Source organism: Bos mutus, chromosome 6, assembly GCF_027580195.1.
Source record: "Bos mutus isolate GX-2022 chromosome 6, NWIPB_WYAK_1.1, whole genome shotgun sequence".
NCBI classification, from domain to species: domain Eukaryota; kingdom Metazoa; phylum Chordata; class Mammalia; order Artiodactyla; family Bovidae; genus Bos; species Bos mutus.
The window spans coordinates 87987739-88007070 of NC_091622.1; the positions used below are offsets into that span (position 1 = coordinate 87987739).

Below are 19332 nucleotides of genomic sequence, written 5' to 3' on the forward strand. Positions count from 1 at the left end.
ACAGACTCAACTTTCAAATAAGAGTATTCATAAAGCATAATATAGCAGAGACGTGAATGTTTGTACACAGAGTATATAGAAGCAAGTATATGTGAGCGTGTTATATGAACATATGTATAACAACATACTGATATAACTGGCAACAGCAAAATCTTTACAAATAAATAGATGACAATGACATCTAGGGGACTTTCTAGACAGCCTGACATTCATAAATACGCATAACAATTAGATAAGCACACACACACACACACACACACACAAAACTTAAAAGTACTTAAAGAAAAATATTTGCTTACTAAAAAAATCAGAATGCTAAAACTATCCAGAAAAACAAATGAAGTAAGATACAAGCATTCAAACATACATCTGTACACATCCTGAATTTAAGAATGTTTAAATACCAATGACAGACATTCTGTCTACTGAATTTTTACTTTGATGAAGCAAAGCTAGCTGGACTAATCTCACTGAATTTCAACTGCTTAGCATATTGAAGATGCTCAATAAATTCTGGAGTGAAATTATAAGACTCAATATAGCCAACATGTCTAATGTCTCCAAAACCTCTTAATGAATGGAAAATGTTACATTTATTAATTCAAATAACTTATATATTTAGCTAAACTTTTCTGTCTCTAGATCAAATTATATTTGTCCCAAGAATAACTCCCAGGGGCTTCCCAGGTGGCACAATTGTAAAGAATCTGCCTACCAATATCAATCATTTTATATCAATCATCCTGGCGAAGACTAGACAAAGAGACAAGTGGAACGCTTTCCTGTTTTGCCTGGGTCCATTGGGGCACTGTTTTCTTGTATACAGCTGAGACTCTCTCTGGCTGTTTTTTGCTAATGATTAGAATACCAGGTGCCTCATGAAATGATGGAAAAGGCGATGACAACCCACTCCAGTATTCATGCCTGGAAAATCCCACGGACAGAGGAGTCTGGTAGGCTACAGTCCGTGGGGTCGCAAACAGTCGGACACGACTGAGCAACTTCACTTTCTTTCTTTCAAGATACTGCGGGTTCTATTCCTGGGTAAGGGAGATTCCCCTCAAGTAGAGAATGAGAACCCACTCCAGTATTCTTGCCTGGAAAATTCCATGAACAGAGAAGCCTGACGGGCTACAGTCTACGGGGTCGCACAATCGGACATGACTGAGTGGGTGCGTGTGAACACACACACATACGAGTAACTCCAAATCTTCCTAGTGAAAAATGTCAAAAGCATTATACTAACTACATAGATATAGAATTTAGAAATTCATGGAAGACTTACTGATATAACATATGAAGAATATGTATTACATAAGCCAATGTATTTCATAGAATAAAAATAAATATAGCAGGACACTGTCAAAAGAGTTTACTCTGAAGAGCTTTTATATCATTACTAAAAATAATTTTTAAATAAATAGCAAGTGGAATTCCCCTGTTTAGATGAAAATGCACTATTTACCACTAGCCCATAATGGTGACAAATCAAAAAGAAACAACAATGTCCCTGCGACTCTTTCAAGATTAAAACCCCTCCAATCTCAAGATAAATACAAATGCAAGAAATAGTTCCATAATAAACCTACTTAATATGTTTAATCGAATCCTTAATTTAATTAAACCCTAAAACGTTCAGCCAAATCCTCAACCCACTGAATATCTAAGGAACAACCACAGAGATATAAGGGCTTTTAGCTTACATATTACAACCTGTAAAATAAAGTACAGATGAAGCTAGACACTCTGGATCTAGCTGACAAAGGAACAAGACTGGGCAAGTTACTACTCTTAAAAATGTAAATATTTTTATTTTCAAAACACTGGTATTTTTAAGGCAAAAATGTATCAAATGCTATACCCTGAAGAAAGTATTTTGAACTTGATTAAAATTAAAAGAAATACTTATAAAAATTTTTCATTTCTAAAGCAATTCTTATAGAAAACTACTAAACATAGTTCAAAGAGAATAAAACTACAATATATAGTAATCGAGTATCTGACCTCTCATATGTTTTGTTTTCATATTTAAAAAGCTTATATAATATCTCAGGTTTATATGCATAGCACCTGGACACACAAACTTGGAAACACCCCTCCCCCCCTCAAAATTAAAAGTTTGGAGAACTTTTTTTTCTTCTTGATCTTTCTAAGTACTAAGATCCATTATTATATACGACTCAGAGGAAGAACATCAAAGTTCTAAAATTATAATCATGTCTCAGCAAAAATAATATAAGCAAAAAAAAAAGAGAAAGAGGTATTTATGTAGGCTCCCTATCATCTGTAGGTGGCCATTTTCCTGAATATTAGTTAAGGTGGGCAAAAGGAACAGAAACACTTTGACTACTTCAGTTTGGAGGAAAAAAATCACTGACCAGATTATCTAGATAATTTAAATAACTAAATTATTCTATTAATCCATTACTATAGAGAGCTGAGAAGCAATGATATAAGTTGAAATCAATCTTTTTCTGTTGTACTATAAGTTTTAGAAACACAGTATTTTACTCAAGACTGATGATCACTTAAAAATGTACATTAAATAAATGTGGGTATATACAATAAACAATCACAATTTAAAAGGTAAACCACTGCATTACAAGAATTAATCTGCACTAAATCACTAACGATGCTGATTTTAAGCTTTCTTTTTATTAAGACTTAAATAAAAGTACCTTGTAAAATGTATGATTCAAAAGACCAAGTTATATTCAAAGACAGAAAAAAAAAAAGGAATTCAGTGTTTAATGTAAATAATCAGAAATCTACATAAAATTCCAGATGCTCAATAAATAAGTCATAATGATAAAAATTATGGAAAAAAATATGGTGATAAACTTCAAATGGCTTAATATTAGATACAATAATAAAATTATCACTGTGGTATATAGATGAACTTCATTATTCATTATTAGACATTTACACAATGAGTTAACTCATTAAAATTTTTTTCTAGGAAGCTCATTGTATAAAATATGCCATATGAGGTACTTTAGAAAATGGTACATTTAGCTTCAGAGTTAGGAAGTTTATTCTTTTTTAACTTTTACTATTAGCATTAGGTCATCAAGAGTACTTTTTAAAAAAATACTTATTTGGCTGTGCCAGGTCTTGGTTGCAGCATGCAGGATCTTTAGCTATGATATGCAAACTCTTAGTTGTGCCATGTGGGATCTAGTTCCCTGACCAGGTATTGAACCTGGGGCTCCCTGCATTAACAGTCTTAGCCACTGGACCATCAGGGACATCCCCATTATGAGTACTTCTAATTTTTGAAAAGAAGAATATTTCATTACTAGTTGGAAATTTTTCACTTCTAGTCTGCCAATACTTGACAAATACTCATTTAAATAAAATAACATGAAACAAAGACGAAACTACTCACTTAGTATGGTTTAATGTGACAGGTATATAGGAATCAAATTAAGAGAGAGAGAATTAGGACAAATAATTAAAATTACAGACAGTAAATAACCTCTGCAACTAACTAGTAACTATGAACAAGTTAGGTAACGTAAAATCTTACCATGACATTAAACACTTTTAGTGCTTTAGTGGGAATAATGAAAAGTCAACTCTTAAGGAAGTATTAGAAAAATTTATACTTAAGACACAAAACTATGCCCAAGTAGGCTTTTCCCAGAAAATAAATAGACTTCTAAAATCTATTATATGCTGAAATTTAAAACGACCAAAGAAAATGTCAGATGAATTTACTGAAATCTATAAGGTACGCTTCTTTTAAAATTCAAAGCAAAAGTTTTAAAAAGCAAATAAAAATGTCCTCCTAGAACTTTATAAACAGACTTCTTTAATCTGAACTACTAATAGCCATGTGACCACTGCTAATTACAGAAGTTCCTCAATGAAAATATATATCACTATTTCTAAGTGGATAATTTACCATACCATTTCTAAGGAAACTCACTAACAGTATCAAAATTAAAAAAAGAAAAGAGGAAAAGAATGGAAATTAACCAGAGAATTCAACTCAGACAATAAAACTCTAAGGAGAGGGGGAAAGAGTACATTGGCAGGTGTCTGCAAGGAGCTAGATAACACAATAGAATCAGTTTTCATTCTGCAGAACAACCATGAGACTTGCTGCAATGTCAGCTCCAAGCACACACTGAGGGACTCCAGAAAATGCTCATTGATCATGCAGCACTTTATAATGCGCATAGGCTTTTTTCTCCTGTTAACCCCGCCTGGCTTCCCTTTGCAGTTTATTCTCCTAAGCCCTCTCCCCATAACAAATTCTTTTCCTGAGGACAGTAAAATATTTAATAAATTATCTTAAGAGTCTAAGTATTAGGAATATCACTCATCATCATTAAATCATCATAAAAATTAGCCAGTTTTTTTTTTTTTAATGAGGAGGAAAAACCCTACACCCCCAAAATAAGAAAATTATTTAAATATTTATATCTATAAATAAAAATATGATGGTATACTACATCCAAGGCCAAAACCAATTATAGTTTCACTTTGACATGTATTTCCTTGCACTGATTTATACGCAAATAGGTTCTATAACACTGACACAAGGAGAAAAAAAAGAGAAAATACAATTCAAATTTTCATGACTGAAAATAAAGATTTTTGTGAGCTCTCAAGCACTGGTGCCTTAAATTTTACAGTCTTTTAATTTTTAATTGAATAATTTATTTTATAATAATTAAAGTCACATGAAAAACCTAGAACCAGATGTACCAGCTAAATTAGGCAAATAGATTGATATATATGCTTAATTTTACCCTAGAAACTAAAATAAGCAGCTGTTTTTAATAGTTAACTGCAAGCAAGAGTTGTGGGCTTAGATATGTAAATGAATTCTAAGACATATGATACTAAACCTACTCAAAGCTGCTTTGCAGACCCCACCTTCTAATGAGTTAATCTAAAGGTCACCACCAGCACAAGGCTTTTTATTAAGTCCAAAGCCCTTTCCTTCTTTCTTTTTTCCCCCTATCAAACATATATCTACAATTTACAAAACATTAAGTTTAAACAAATTAATTCTAGACTTATTTAGTAATCATGTGAACTAGATTGCCACATTCTCACACGGAATAAGGTCTGACCGTATCTTGCTTTTATGCTCTGCCTCTCTTTGCTCTCTCCTCTAATCTATTCATCTGTAAAATAATTCCGGCAGATAAGATTTCTTTGTTCAGATTTCAACTTTCATTTCATTTACAAACCTAGCCCTACCTCAAGAATGTCTTCTAGAACATATGCTTCCATTTCAGCCGCTGTCTCCACCATGTTTTATCAAACTGCCATGTTTCTTACTGCACTATGATTAGATCATTGCCAGCAGGAACACTCCTCTGTGTCAGCAAGGGAACAGGAAATGGAATGTTCTATTACATGCCTAAAGCAGCTTAGCTGTTCACTAGCCAGGCATCTACCAAAAGAGCAGGGGGTGACTCACTGTGTATTTTTTAAAGATACAGAAGCTCTATTCCAAAGCAAACTTCAGCCAAGTAATTTCAACAGACAAAATAGATACAGTCTCTTATATTTTACCATTTCAAATTTTAAAACTCCAAAATTTCAAAAAAGAAATAATAATGTATTTTTTAAAAAGCTTAAACATGTCTGGCTTCCTGGTTGAACAAAAGAGGTTGAAGTGGGTTACGTAGCAATTTATCCTTAGTAAAGCCTTGTAGTGAGATTAATGGCTGTATTAAATACACAAAGAGGGAGGCAAGGTGCTATCAAACTAGGAATTTGTTACATCAGGCATATGCATTATATAATACATATAGGAGTTGACTTGCAGGTGTTAAAATAATAATTTAATGTAGCTTTTTAATGGTAATCTGGTATTCTATAAACTAATCGTTTGGAAATATCTAAGAGAAATGAGATTAATATTCAACAGATTCACAGTCATTGAAGCAAGCCACAACACATCAAGATTATATGCATTTTCTAGAAATGCCTTTAACTTTATTTACTAACCAAAGAAATGACCTCTCCCTCCCTTATAATAATACTACAAAAGATTAAAATATTTCAGATGCATGAAATTTAGAAACACTGGTTCTGGATCATTAAATAGCAAATATGGGTGACTCATGGTAGAGCTAATTTTTTATTATATTTACTACTGTAATAGAACCTCAGTTGAGTGAAACTATTGAGTTGACCAGAAAGTTTGCTTGGGGCTTTCCATAATATCTTACAGAAAAATTCAAAACTTTTTGGTCAACCCAATACCCTGTCAAATTTCTTCCTTATATAATCTAGAATATAGAAAACACAATGGGAAAAGAAAAATGTTTTATGCTCTATTCTGTAGTATTAACAAAACAACCCTGCACTTTAAGAGTGCCATACGAACTGAATTTGTAGTAATCACTCAATTAGATTAACAACTTTAATTGTAACTCTAAGGTGAACAGTTCCTCTAGTCTAAATTTTTCTAACCTAACTAAAGAAAGTGAATTTTTTTAAAGAGAAGGAAAAAGGAAAAAATTAGAGGGAGTTATTATTAACACATATGGTCAACTCTAAGTGATGATATGAATGGCCTTTCCAGTAATGTCTCCTCAAAGTGATGTTATTTTTTAGTATAAACACCTTGTAATTTTCTTGGGCCTTAGTTTATTTATTTGTAAAATGTGATAACATTAACTCAACAATGGATTGTTGGGCATCCCTGATGACTCAGTGGTAAAAAGTCCACCTGTCCACACGCATTCGATCCCTGGTCCACGAGGGCCCCACATGCCGCAGAGCAACTAAGCCTGTGTACCACAACTACTGAGCCTGTGCTCTTAGAGCCCAGGACCCAGAACCACTGAAGCCAAAGCACCCTAGAGCCCGTACTCTGCAACAAGAGAAACCAGTGGACCGAGAAGCCTGTGCAGGGAACTAGAGAGTAGCCCCCACTCGCAGCAACTAGAGAAAAGCCAACACAGCCAAAAATAAACAAATCTTTAAAACAAAAAACAAAAAGGTACTGTCTACTGTATATCAGAAACTATCCTAGGTACAATAAACACGACAGATAAAATTTCTTCTAAACAGGTATATATGAAGACTCAATGAGATGAAGTATCTACTCCTCAGTTTCTGATTATTTAGGAGATATTTTTATTGTGTCAGGCAATATACAAATCATTATTTTTTAAATAAACAAGTTATTTAACCTTCACAATACCCTAGGTGGTAATAATTGAAACTAATAACATTAATAACTACCATGTGCTTACTTATGTGATAAACTATTTTAAGCATTTTGTATATATTAACTCATTAAATCTCAATAAAAGGCAGGAACTATTATTATCTCCATTCTGGAAACTGAGGTACAGAGAAGTTAAGCACCTCTCCCAACTTACTCTCAACTAAATTAACAAGCTAAGATTTGAACCCAGGTAATTGGCTCCAGAGTTTGTCCTCTGAACTATCTACTATACTTCCACCAGATGATATGATCCTCGTTTTACAGATAAGAAAATCAAGTTGCACACAGTACACAGTTATAAAGTGGAGGTAGAATTCAAACCCAGAATAGTCTGACTCCAAAGGATGTGTGAAATTAATGGAAAACAAATGATAGTAAAAACATTTTTCCAAGATCATATATAGTGCTTACATTTCTGTTTGGAAGCTTCTCAAACAAAATAATGTCCAGTGTAAAGACATAGCTTATGAAGAACTAGAAAACTGGTTCTCACTATTTCCCTCCTTCCAGTTCAGTCCGTTCCTTACCTGAAATAAACTGCCTCATCCTTAGATTAAGAGACAGAGAAGGCAACAGCACCCCACTCCAGTACTCTTGCCTGGAAAATCCCATGGGCGGAGGAGCCTGGAAGGCTGCAGTCCATGGGGTCGCTAAGAGGACACGACTGAGAGACTTCACTTTTACTTTTCCCTTTCATTCATTGAAGGAAATGGCAACCCACTCCAGTGTTCTTGCCTGGAGAATCCCCGGGACGGCGGAGCCTGGTGGGCTGCCATCTATGGGGTCGCACAGAATCAGACATGACTGAAGTGACTTAGCAGTAGATTAAGAGAAGTCAACAACAAAGTTTCTTTCTCAAACCTTTTTCCAACAGAAGCAAGAAATGACAGATTTGAATTCAAGGAACTCAACATTCAAACACTCTTATTTCTCATAAGATAAGAATAGGCTTTCTAACTTTGACAAATCATCCAGCCCCTAAGGTTCAAGTCAATCAAACCATTCACTGTCTCTTTCTCCTCTGTACTAGGATAATATGGTGCTGCTCTTAAGCTTTTCTGACATTTACTGTTAAATTTTCACTAATAAATATGTCATTATAGCTTTCTTACAGAATTATAGATGTTTATATATCATGTATCATGTCTCTCCCTTACAGATCACAAGCTTGATGAAAGCAGGCAATGCTTTGTTTGGCAATGTATGCCCAGAGCCAGCAGTCTCTGGCAGAGAGCAAGGACTTAAGTATTTGTTGATTAAATTAACAAATGCATGAATAAAGGAATCATCTGATATCCAGTTATGCATCCTAATCCCTTTATCTTATTTATTTTTGGCTGTGGTGGGTTTTCGTTGCTATGTGTGGGCTTTCTCTAGTTGTAGTCAGCGGAGGCTACTCTCTGTTGCGGTGCACAGGCTTCTCTTGTTGCAGAGCATGGGCCCTAGGGCAAGTGGGTTTAGTAGCTGTGGCATATCCGTGGCAGGTAGAATCATCCCAGACTAGGGATTGAACTTGTATCCTCTGCATTGGCAGGTGAATTCTTAACCACTGGACCATCAGGGAAGCTCTCCTAATCCCTTTTAAATTATTGCTACCACTAAGACTTACTTGTTCTGTGATTATTATCTTTAGGCCATTGAAATAAGATATTAGAAATACTGAATTTAAACATAATCTACTTTTGAGACTTTCTGTAATTCTTTGTTATACAGCAAAATAATAATTTCTTCTTAATTTTATTTTCTGGTTCTTTTGTTAATATGAGGACCTATGCCACAGCACAGGTTACTCTGGGGGAAAGGGTATGTGAAAGGAGATTCATATACATCTGCTATAAGATTCTACATCCTAATAGTAAGCTAACATCCTTCTAGTTCAATCAGTTTGAAGGCAAAAAAATCTGTTTCCCCATTTGCCTAAAATGGATTTTAAAATCTTTAATTTTCATCTAGGGCAAAAGCATTAAAGTATAATTAATAGTTAACCTACTAACAGTTATGCAAACAAACACAAACGAACAAAAGTTACTTAAATCATAAAGGAGAATACTTAACACAATAAGCTCCAAATGTCCAAAGTGAAGAGAAAAGCTTCTCATAAAAAGTAGAGGAAAATGACAGAAGAAGCTCAATAAATAGCAAGACTAAATAAAGGAATCTTCTAAAATGCACCGTTTCATTTAGGCCCAGCACTTATTTCTTTGAACAAGGAAAAAGAAAACCAAACACACACGCGCGCGCGCACACACACACACACACAGATTTGTTGACAAGCAAGCAACTCTATTTTGTATGGTTTTGTTCCTCCACATAAAACATTGTGTTTTTTTTCCAATCAAATCTTCCTTGTAAAGCTCTGCTCCCATCAATTTTTTTTTTTTTTTCTACTTAGGAAACGGCAAGACTTTTTCAAAATCCACATTTTTAAACAAAACAAAGACACTTAATTGGTTGCAGCAGAAACATAATTATTTCACCCATCTACATAAAAACAAACTATTAGAAAAAGAAAATCTGAACCAATCTCACCTCTTAAAATGTATGAAATGTAGTCATTACATCTCTATTTTTCTCTTTTCTACTCTATTTCAGTAGAAGTGTAAAATAGCCTGGACCAAGCATAACTGACATACATACCTTAAAAAGTTAAATAGAATTTAAATTAAAAGGCTAACAAAATCTGGTCAAATTTCTGATAGTCTATATACATTACTAAAATAACTATATATAACTATCTCTATAAATTTACCTTATATTTCTCCTAAACCAATCATGCTATTATATGACTGGAGCTTTTTGATATATCTAATACACCATAGTAAATGCTTTTTGTTACCTTCATAGGTTACTTTCTTTTTCTTTAAACTATGGTTTTTATCTACAAAAGCAATGCACAAACATAGAAAACATTCCTGTATAAAAGACAATATAGGGAGAAGTAAACCTCTCTCTCACCAACCCCTAAAAGGCACAAATTGTATATTCTTCCAGAAATAACCTACATATATGAAGCATATCTTAGTGCAAGATTTTCTTTTATAAAAACAGAAGGATATTGTACATACTTTCCTACATCTCCATTTTAAAATGTAATATTCCATAATTGTTTCAGATTAGTATTTGTATATCTCTCTCTGATTTTGATTGTTATTCAAATTTCACTAATAAAATCCTGTACTATAATCAGTTCCCCTTTGATGGACATTTGTATTGCTCCAGCATTTTGTAATATTGCAATGAATATGCCCAACAAAAGGGCCCACATACTCTGCATATACTTGAATATTACTGTACAGTAAATTTCTTGATGGAAACATGGATTTAAAACTATGTCACTGATGAACTCTCAAACCACTGGGGTGGTACATTCCTCTGTTAGTCAATCAGTCATGTCTGACTCTTTGCTACCCCATGGATTGCAGCCCACCAGGTTCCTCTGTCCACGGAATTCTCCATGCAAGAATACTGGAGTGGGTAGCCATTCCCTTCTCCAGGGGATCTTTCTGACCCACAGATCAAATTGGGATCTCCTGCATTGCTGGCAGATTCTTTACCATTTGAGCCACATTCCTTTAGGACCTATTAAAACATAATTTTGGGGTCAGTAGTATATTTGGCTGACTCTGGTTCAGTATTCTCTTAGTCATCATATTCTCTTATGTACAGTTAAGGGAAATTAAAATGTTAAAGTAACCTAAAATGAGTTCAGACTAGTAAAATCAAGGGAAACACAAGCTGAATTCCATTATTTCTGTAAGTTGCTTGGTATTAAAACGGTAAATGGCAGGTTGCCCACTATTTTATGCACTGTTCTGACACTCTCCCCTGGAAGAAAACATGTACAAAGATTAAGACAGAGGCATGACTAAGAGGAAGTTGTTAAGGATGATATTCATGTGTCTCTGCTCTCTCTGCCCTATGCCTCAGTATGGTTTAAAAGCTTTTGTACTAGCAAATGGTGGTATACAGTGTGGGGTAGTGTCATAACCAACTTGACAATTTATTAATTACAAAATAACAATAAATCTCTAGCTTAAAAAAAAAAACCTGATGTTTGACTCTTTGACATAAATCATAGCAAGATACTCAATGACCCACATCCCAGAGTAATGGAACTAAAAACAAAAATAAATAAATGGGATCTTATTAAAAGCTTTTGCACAGCAAAGGAAACCATAAACAGGATGAAAAGGCAATCCTCAGACTGGGAGAAAATAATTCCAAGTGAAGCAATTGACAAAAGATTAACCTATAAAATATACAAGCAGCTCAGGCAGATCAACATCAGAAAAACAAACAACCCAATCAAAAAACAGGCAGAAGATCTAAACAGACATTTCTCCAAAGAAGACATACAGATGGCTAATAAACACGTGAAAAGATGCTCAGCATCACTCATTATTAGAGAAATGCAAATCAAAATTGCAATGAGGTATCACCTCACATTGGTCAGAATGGCCATCATCAAAAAATCTACAAACAATAAATGCTGGAGAGGATGTGAAGAAAAGGGAACTCTGTACTGTTGGTGGGAATGTAAATTGATATAGCCACTCTGGAGAACAGTATGGAGATTTCTTAAAGAAAAAGAACTAAGAATAAAAGTACCATATGACCCAGCAATCCCACTATTTGGCAAATACCCTGAGAAAGCCACAATTCTAAAAGACACATGTTCAGTGCAGCACTATCTACAAGACCCAGGACATGGAAGCAACCAAGATGTCCACTGACAGATGAATGGATAAGGAAGTTGTGGTGCATATGTACCATGGAATACTACTCAGCCATAAAAATGGACATATCTGAATTAGTTCTAGTGAGATGGATACACCTAGAGGCTGTTACACAGTGTGAAATCAGAAAAAGAAATATTGTACATTAATGCATATATGTGTAATTTAGAAAAATGGTACTGATGAACCTATTTGTAGGGCAACAATAGAGTTCCAGACATAAAGGAGAGACTTTCAACACAGAGCAGGAAGGAGAGAGTGGGACAAATTCAAAGAGTAGCATTGAAACATATACATTACCATGTGCAAAATAGATAGCTAGTGGGCATTTGCTGTATGATGGAGGAAGCTCAATTTGCTGCTCTGTGATCACCTAGAGGGGTGGGACGGGGAGGGAGGTTCATGAAGGAGGGGATATATGTAAACCCATGGCTGATTCATGTTTATGTATGGCAAAAAACCAACACAACATTGTAAAGCAGTTATCCTTCAGTTTAAAAAAAAAAAAAAAAAAAACTTTATGTTGGGACTTCCTTGGCACCCAGTGGTTAAGAATTCACCTGCCAATGCAGGGTACACAGGTTTGATCCATGGTCTGGGAACTATGATCCTACATACCTCAGAGCAGCTGAGCCTGTGCTCTAGAGCCCATGCTCTGCAACGAGAGAGTCACCTCAATGAGAAGCCTGCACACCGCAGCTAGAGAGTAGCCGCGACTACTGTCACAACCAGAGAAAGCCCGAGCACGGCAACAAAGCGCCTGGGCTCTGCAGCAAAGACCCAATGCAGCCAAAAATAAAATAAAATTATAAAAAAATAAAACTGACAAATTATCTAATTTTCTAAAAATTCTGTTCCTCTTAAATACAAATCCCATCTAGGTTTAATGGATTCTTTAACTTAGTAAGTTGTGAAGTTTCTGTCAGAATTTAGTATTATAAGGATTCTGCATATAATAATTCTGTACGATTTTTTTGGTTATGTTCTTACTAAACTAATAAAATAGTGTTAGTCTGCCTTCCACATTTACTTCAAACTATTCCTTTTGAAAATATAAAATTCTAAAGTAATCCTTCCATCATTATTGGGAAAAAAATTGAATGCAAACTAAGAAAAAGATGGGGTTTTATTAACACAAACAGCATTAAACAGCTTCTCTCATAGTCTCCTCACATATATTCCAGGTCTAATTTTGATGATAATATTTTAAAATAAGGATGACTGAAACTTCACCAGAACCTCCAAAATAAATGTTAACAGTTGGACAGGTTTTTAGATATGTGAGGAACAGCTAAAAGGCTTAGGTAACAAAGAATTAAGTAAGGATATATAAAATTATACTCGCATACATAAAATCATGCAAAGACCATGTAGTAGTATATTCTAAACATGACAAAGAGTATTTATTTCTTAAATAAAATTTTTCTCAAGTCTAACATGATAAAAAGGCTTCAGTAAACTTTTTCAGAAAGACCATTATAACTATCATTCATTTATACAACTATTTACTGAGTGTTTACTAGGTGACAGGCTTTATACTACACAGTGGATATAGAATGACAAAGTTACTGTACCTTCAAGAGTCTATTATTTAGAAAAACTTGATCCTGATTCTTCATAAAGTTTAAAATCAAAATCTTCAATGATTTTTTCCATCTTCTCTGATACATAGTTCCTTTCCATTTTTCTTTAATAAATAAAACTCAAAACTCCACTAAGAACAGTATAAAAAGTATTATTATATTTAAACAAATATTTCATTCAGACATAGATTCCATCCAGAACAGAACTGAATACAAGCACAATCTTGTCCAAATATAAGTAATATACTAAGCAAAGTAAAAAACAAAGCAGCTTTCCCTCCTTTCACATCTGCAATTACAGTTGTGCCTGCTGGACACTTGCATTTCTTGTCTCCACCCATGATGGGTCACACCATGAATTCATTCTTTCCTAGTATTTCACAATAGGGTCTAGTGATTAACATTTTCACTTTCATACAAAATTGATACGATATTTATTGTTTTTAGTGAATGTTCACCTCCCAAATTTGTCTGTACAACATTTCAAAAAGAAAAACCAGTACATATATAATGGGAATAAGTTCAATGTTTTCGGGTTTTGTTTCAAATAGGCTAAATCTATTGACAGTAAAGCACTCTCAATTTGGTGAGCAATACATTAAATGTCCTATATTTAAAAGGAGTAAGTATCTACTTGCAAAATAAATACACCGCCTCCCCAACACACACACACAGAGCCTACCTCCCTACCATCACTCCACAGACACAGTGGTGGGGAGAGTAGAGAGGATGAGGACAAAACACAAATAACAACGAATGACAAGCCCAAACCCAATCTACTACCTTTCTAAAGGACAACTATTCTACTCCAGGGGACATAACAAACAGTTCCAGGTCACTTACAATAGTACCAAAGGCATGGAAGATAATCAGGATGTAAAAACTATCCAGGCAACCTTGCAATCTCATCTCTCTGGTTGTTTGACGGTCTGGAGTTGCTGGCAACAAGCTCCATCAGTCTGCTTTGTCACAATGCCTATTACCACTCTGCTGTTCCTGGCCTATCTGTTCACCACAAATCTTGAAAGTTCCGCCTGCACGCCAACTGCTGCAAGTACTCTTTCAGATTCATAATCCATCTCCTAAGAAATGTATTACATTTCAATTGTCTGTGTTCTCAAAAAACTAGGCCAAAAATTGCAAAGCGAGGTCCCTTTTCCACTAATCTGATCCTGACTAGAGATAGAGAATCTTCAGGGGTCTTCATAAAAGGAAAATCTCAGAGCATAATTCTGACATTCTAAAGTTTCCAAGGTGGATCTACAGACAGAATCTGAATACAAGCACCCTCATACATACACACATATATACTTAAGTATATATGTGTGTGTGTGTGTGTGTGTGTATAAATACTGATTTCATTCACTGTAACTGTGACTCTTTGGTCATCAGGAGGATATCCCACAACATAGCTATGTTAGAAGCAATGTTACCATTACTTTCAACTTCTCTCACAAATTTCAAATATTTAGTTTTACTACCAAATTGCCAACAAAAACTAACACAATATAAGTAAATGGAAGTTAATATTTACAACTTTTATGTGTGTAACAGATAAACATTAGCATATTTTATGAAATTACTACCATGTTTTACGAAAGCAAACTTAACCCACATTCATATCTTTCCAAAGGTCCCTCACCAATCGACAATTTCCATCCTCTTCAAGAACATGTATCATAACATCTCTCTGTGAAAGTAATTAATAGTTTAAATGGTAGCCACTGAAAAACTAATAGCTTACAAAGTGTTTAAAAGTGTAACAGAACTGCCAAATATATTATGTTCAGGTAAACTCTCTTACACAAATTCCCCGATTTCCAGTATAATGCTTCTTTTTAAAAGTACTTCTCATAAAATATTTTAAGAGTATATATTTGCATAAGTTATTATTTTTTTTTTTTTAGAACTTCAGCTTGCTTAGAAAACTACATGTAATTTAAGTAGAATCATTATAATGTACATAGGTCTTAGGGTCTTTTGTATTTTACACTTTCAATACTTAAAGACATATAATAGCATAGGATTTTATAATTTTTAAAATCAAATACGAAAAACATACAATTAGAAATACGCTTCCCAAAATATATTTCTGATGCAACACTCCTAAAATTAGGCTTTCAAAAAACATTTTACCTATGTACAGTATAAACAGGAATGCCAACCTATCTTTAAGTTGAAGTGGTATCAAAATAAAATTAATTCCTTCACTCAATAAGCATTGTCCAGTCAGGGACATAAGACCCATCTTTAGAAGGATAACAAAGGCCATTTCTATTCCCATCTTTCAACTCTTCCAGTTCTTCCAGAAGATAATCATGTCTCCAGTAGCTGTAGCTCTCCCTGATCACATGACTTCCTTCTTATGAACAAACCATGCTTCTAATCCCAGTCTTCAGTATGCCAGAGAAAATGTCATTTTATTTAGGGCCATTGGTGGGAAGGACTCAAATTTTTCTAATACATCTAAATTTTTAACAAACTTTTTTTAAAAAAAAGAATCATGGAAATGAGTCCAGAATTGACATACAAAATCAAGAGGGAAAGTCAGTGAAGAAATACTTATGCATCTTACGTAAAAATATTCATATATTCTATGCAACTCCCCAAATTCCTGGAATTAATTTCATGTGTCCAGTATTTCCACCTCACATAGTTTCTAATAACTATGTGGTCCTGGACTGTTACTTTATAAATAAAAGTATCATTATCTAACTAGGTAAATACAACACATCTGCAATGTTTTCAATATTATAAATATGATGCACGAAGGTGGGATTTTTAAAGATACAAAGGCTGCAAAGGCACAAGATGAACAGTAAATCTTTTTGTTACTTGCCTGCAATAAAATAGCAATACATTGTTACATTGTTAACTGATTTGTAGTGTGATTACAAGCTTAATTTCAATATCTGTTAAGTTTGTTACTTGACTTCTGTTTCTTGATTTATTAATTTTTATGTTATCTATTTACCGCCCACTGAAGAAATGAACACTGACTCTTTCTTTGTTGCCCTCTATCTCCCAATTTTAAGGGTTATAACATTTTTTTATTATGAAAGTTTATAACTATACTCCTTAACTATTTCACAACTATAATTAAATCTATTTTATATATTTTCTAGGTTGATTCTAATGGCACCCCACTCCAGTACTCTTCTTGCCTGGAGAATCCCATGGACAGAGGAGCCCAGTGGGCTGCAGTCCATGGGGTTGCCAAGAGTCGGAAACGACTGAAGCGACTTAGCAGCAGCAGCAGGTTGATTCTAAAAACTAAAAATTAACTGCATTTATAACATGACTAGGTAAATCCTAATCCCTGAAGGAAATGCAATTTTATATCATTTAGACATTACTGGTTGAACAAGAAGTGTCCATGTAGTCTAAGAATTTTCTTCTAGTTTTCTTTAGTTCTTTTTGAAGGTCCAAGATTGCCACTGTAGCTACCAGTTTCTTCCCCTGACACTTCCCTACTACCGTATCATCTATCTCAGATTATATTTTCCATTGTATAATAATATCTCAAATATAGTTATATAAGATACATAGTTTTTTCTCAGGGTAAAAATTTACTTGTCTTCACATGATAAATAGTACAGTATAAAAAATTTAGGTGCAAATCTGCTGCTGCTGCTGCTGCTGCTAAATCGCTTCAGTCGTGTCCGACTCTGTGCGACCCCATAGACAGCGGCCCACCAGGCTCCCCCATCCCTGGGATTCTCCAGGCAAGAACACTGGAGTGGGTTGCCATTTCCTTCTCCAATGCATGAAAGTGAAATGAAAAGTGAAAGTGAAGTTGCTCAGTCGTGTCTGACTCTATTTTTCCCTAAATGGTGAAAATACTGCTTGTCTTCAAGCATTCAGTATGGCTCCTAAGATTTCAGTTATTGGATTTTCCATTTTTTATTCCCGCTCTCTAGCTGTAACTGAGAATTTTCTTTTTATGTTAGAGTTCTGAAATTTTACCAGATGTGTCTAGATGTAGGTCTTTTTTCATTCCTCCTGCGTGGTACTAGATGGGCTCCTTTAATCTGAAATTTTTTATCTTTCTTCGGCTCATGAAATTTCAATTATTTCTTTCAGTATTTGTCTCCTTCCCACTTTCTGTACTTTTTCTAGAATTAATGTTTACAGATGTGAAAACTTTGTGATATATTTTCCATACCTCTCCATTTTTCCAGATCTTTTTTTCTTTTGCTTCATATCTAGAGTTCTTCGTCTTTAGCGCAAAATCAATAACCCAGTCTTGATTAATGCTAAATTGTTATTTAACCCAATCATTAACATTTATCATTGTAATTTTCAAAATCTTTTCTGCTTCTCTGCCACTTTTTCAGTGAAACTCTGATTAATCATTGCAACATGTTCTTAAATCTTAGTAAAATATGTATTACATTTTTTTTTCTTTGAAGTTTTCTTCGGAATTTTATCTGAGGTCAGTTGCTCTTTCATTCCTCTTAATCGTCTTCCATCTTGATTCTCCTCAATTGTTTATTTATACTGGCTTATAAAAGATTACTTTTGGCTTTCTCTGATGTTGTTCGGACTTGTTTTTGCAAATGGTGTCTCACTTAAATGGGAGTGTGATCCCATTTAAGTAGTCAGGGCATACAGATAAGCAGGCACCCCAGAAAGGTACCTAAACAAGAAGTCAAGCCTGCCGGGATCCACCAAAAGTGCTTTTCTCTGAAGAAGCAAGCTTCAGTGCCTCTGCTCCTCTCTCAGATTCCAAGATCTCAGATGTCCTACTGAACTGTTAGTCTACTTTCTTAAAAGAGAACAGTTCTTAGACTTCAGGCCTGAGGGCAGGCACCACTGCCACCAGAGCTGTTTAGACTGGAGGAAGGGGAGGATGGAGGTCCAACTAACCCAGCACTCTGGCAAGTAACTCTTTAAAAAATTCCTGATTATTACTCAATTACTACTGTTCTCTGTCCTTGTTGACTCCAAGCCTGGAGCCTTTCCAAGGTTCCCCTAGGAAAACCTGAGCTTACCTCTGGTATCTTGAGTTCCAGTTTCCTTTGAGATTTTGCTGTCAATGCGATCCCGTGAGCTTTCTATCTTCTTCAAAATTTCTGGTCCTCTGATGGTACCTGTAGTGGACTGTGAACTGTAATTTTACTATTCAACATGCTTTATCCCCGGCCCACCTTTCTAGTAATATAATCCCTCATGTCTGTGGGGAAAATATTTCATGTGATTTGGGTAGAGGTGAGTCTTCCCAGCCACCACTGGCTAGAATATCCCAGCCCCCTCTCCTTTGGCAGCCATCTTTGCCTAGCTGAAAATAAAACTAATTCAAGAAGAAAAGGGAGAGTAAAAATGTTGTGAGAAAACCAGTACTGATAATATTATTCAAATCTGGACTTATCTATGCCTAAAGTTGGATCTTCTTCCCTTCTTCCCCACACACATCTGAGTACACACAAAGTTAAAGAGCTAATGAGGTTCTTTTGCTTCTCTTTAAGGTAGTTTGACCAATGTAATAATATCTGTTTCTTGCTTTTCAAAACTGTGGTTTAGTTCAATCTTTAAATAACCTAAGTGGGATGCTGGGAACAAAGAAAGTTAAAGGAATGCAATCAATGCACCGTATTAAAAAGAAAAGACAAAAATTGTAAAATAAGCCGGAAGAAGTCAAATTAAAATTTACAGTTTGGTGTTGAACATAGAATGAGGAAATAGCTATAAATATTAAGTATATCTTATCATTCCCTAAGACATCTGTCATACCTATAGGGGGAAGAAAGGCAGATACAAAAACCAGTTATCTCTCAACAAGTTTTTCCCCTGAGTTAAGATTCCAATG

At 34.7% G+C, this 19332-nt stretch overlaps 1 protein-coding gene across 5 annotated transcripts in view; it reads right to left on the bottom strand.

Annotated features, from left to right (window-relative positions):
- ANKRD17 (ankyrin repeat domain 17) overlaps positions 1 to 19332 on the bottom strand; it is a 167502-nt gene that overhangs the window by 125218 nt on the left and 22952 nt on the right. The window contains exon 1 of one of the 5 annotated variants that reach the window (XM_070372505.1): positions 5218 to 5341. The exons of the other annotated variants lie outside the window; for them this stretch is intronic. Coding sequence (XP_070228606.1) covers positions 5218 to 5271 — 54 coding nt within the window. The 5' untranslated portion in view covers positions 5272 to 5341. Of the gene's footprint in view, positions 1 to 5217; positions 5342 to 19332 lie in introns of those variants that run through there. 5 annotated transcript variants of the gene reach the window in all.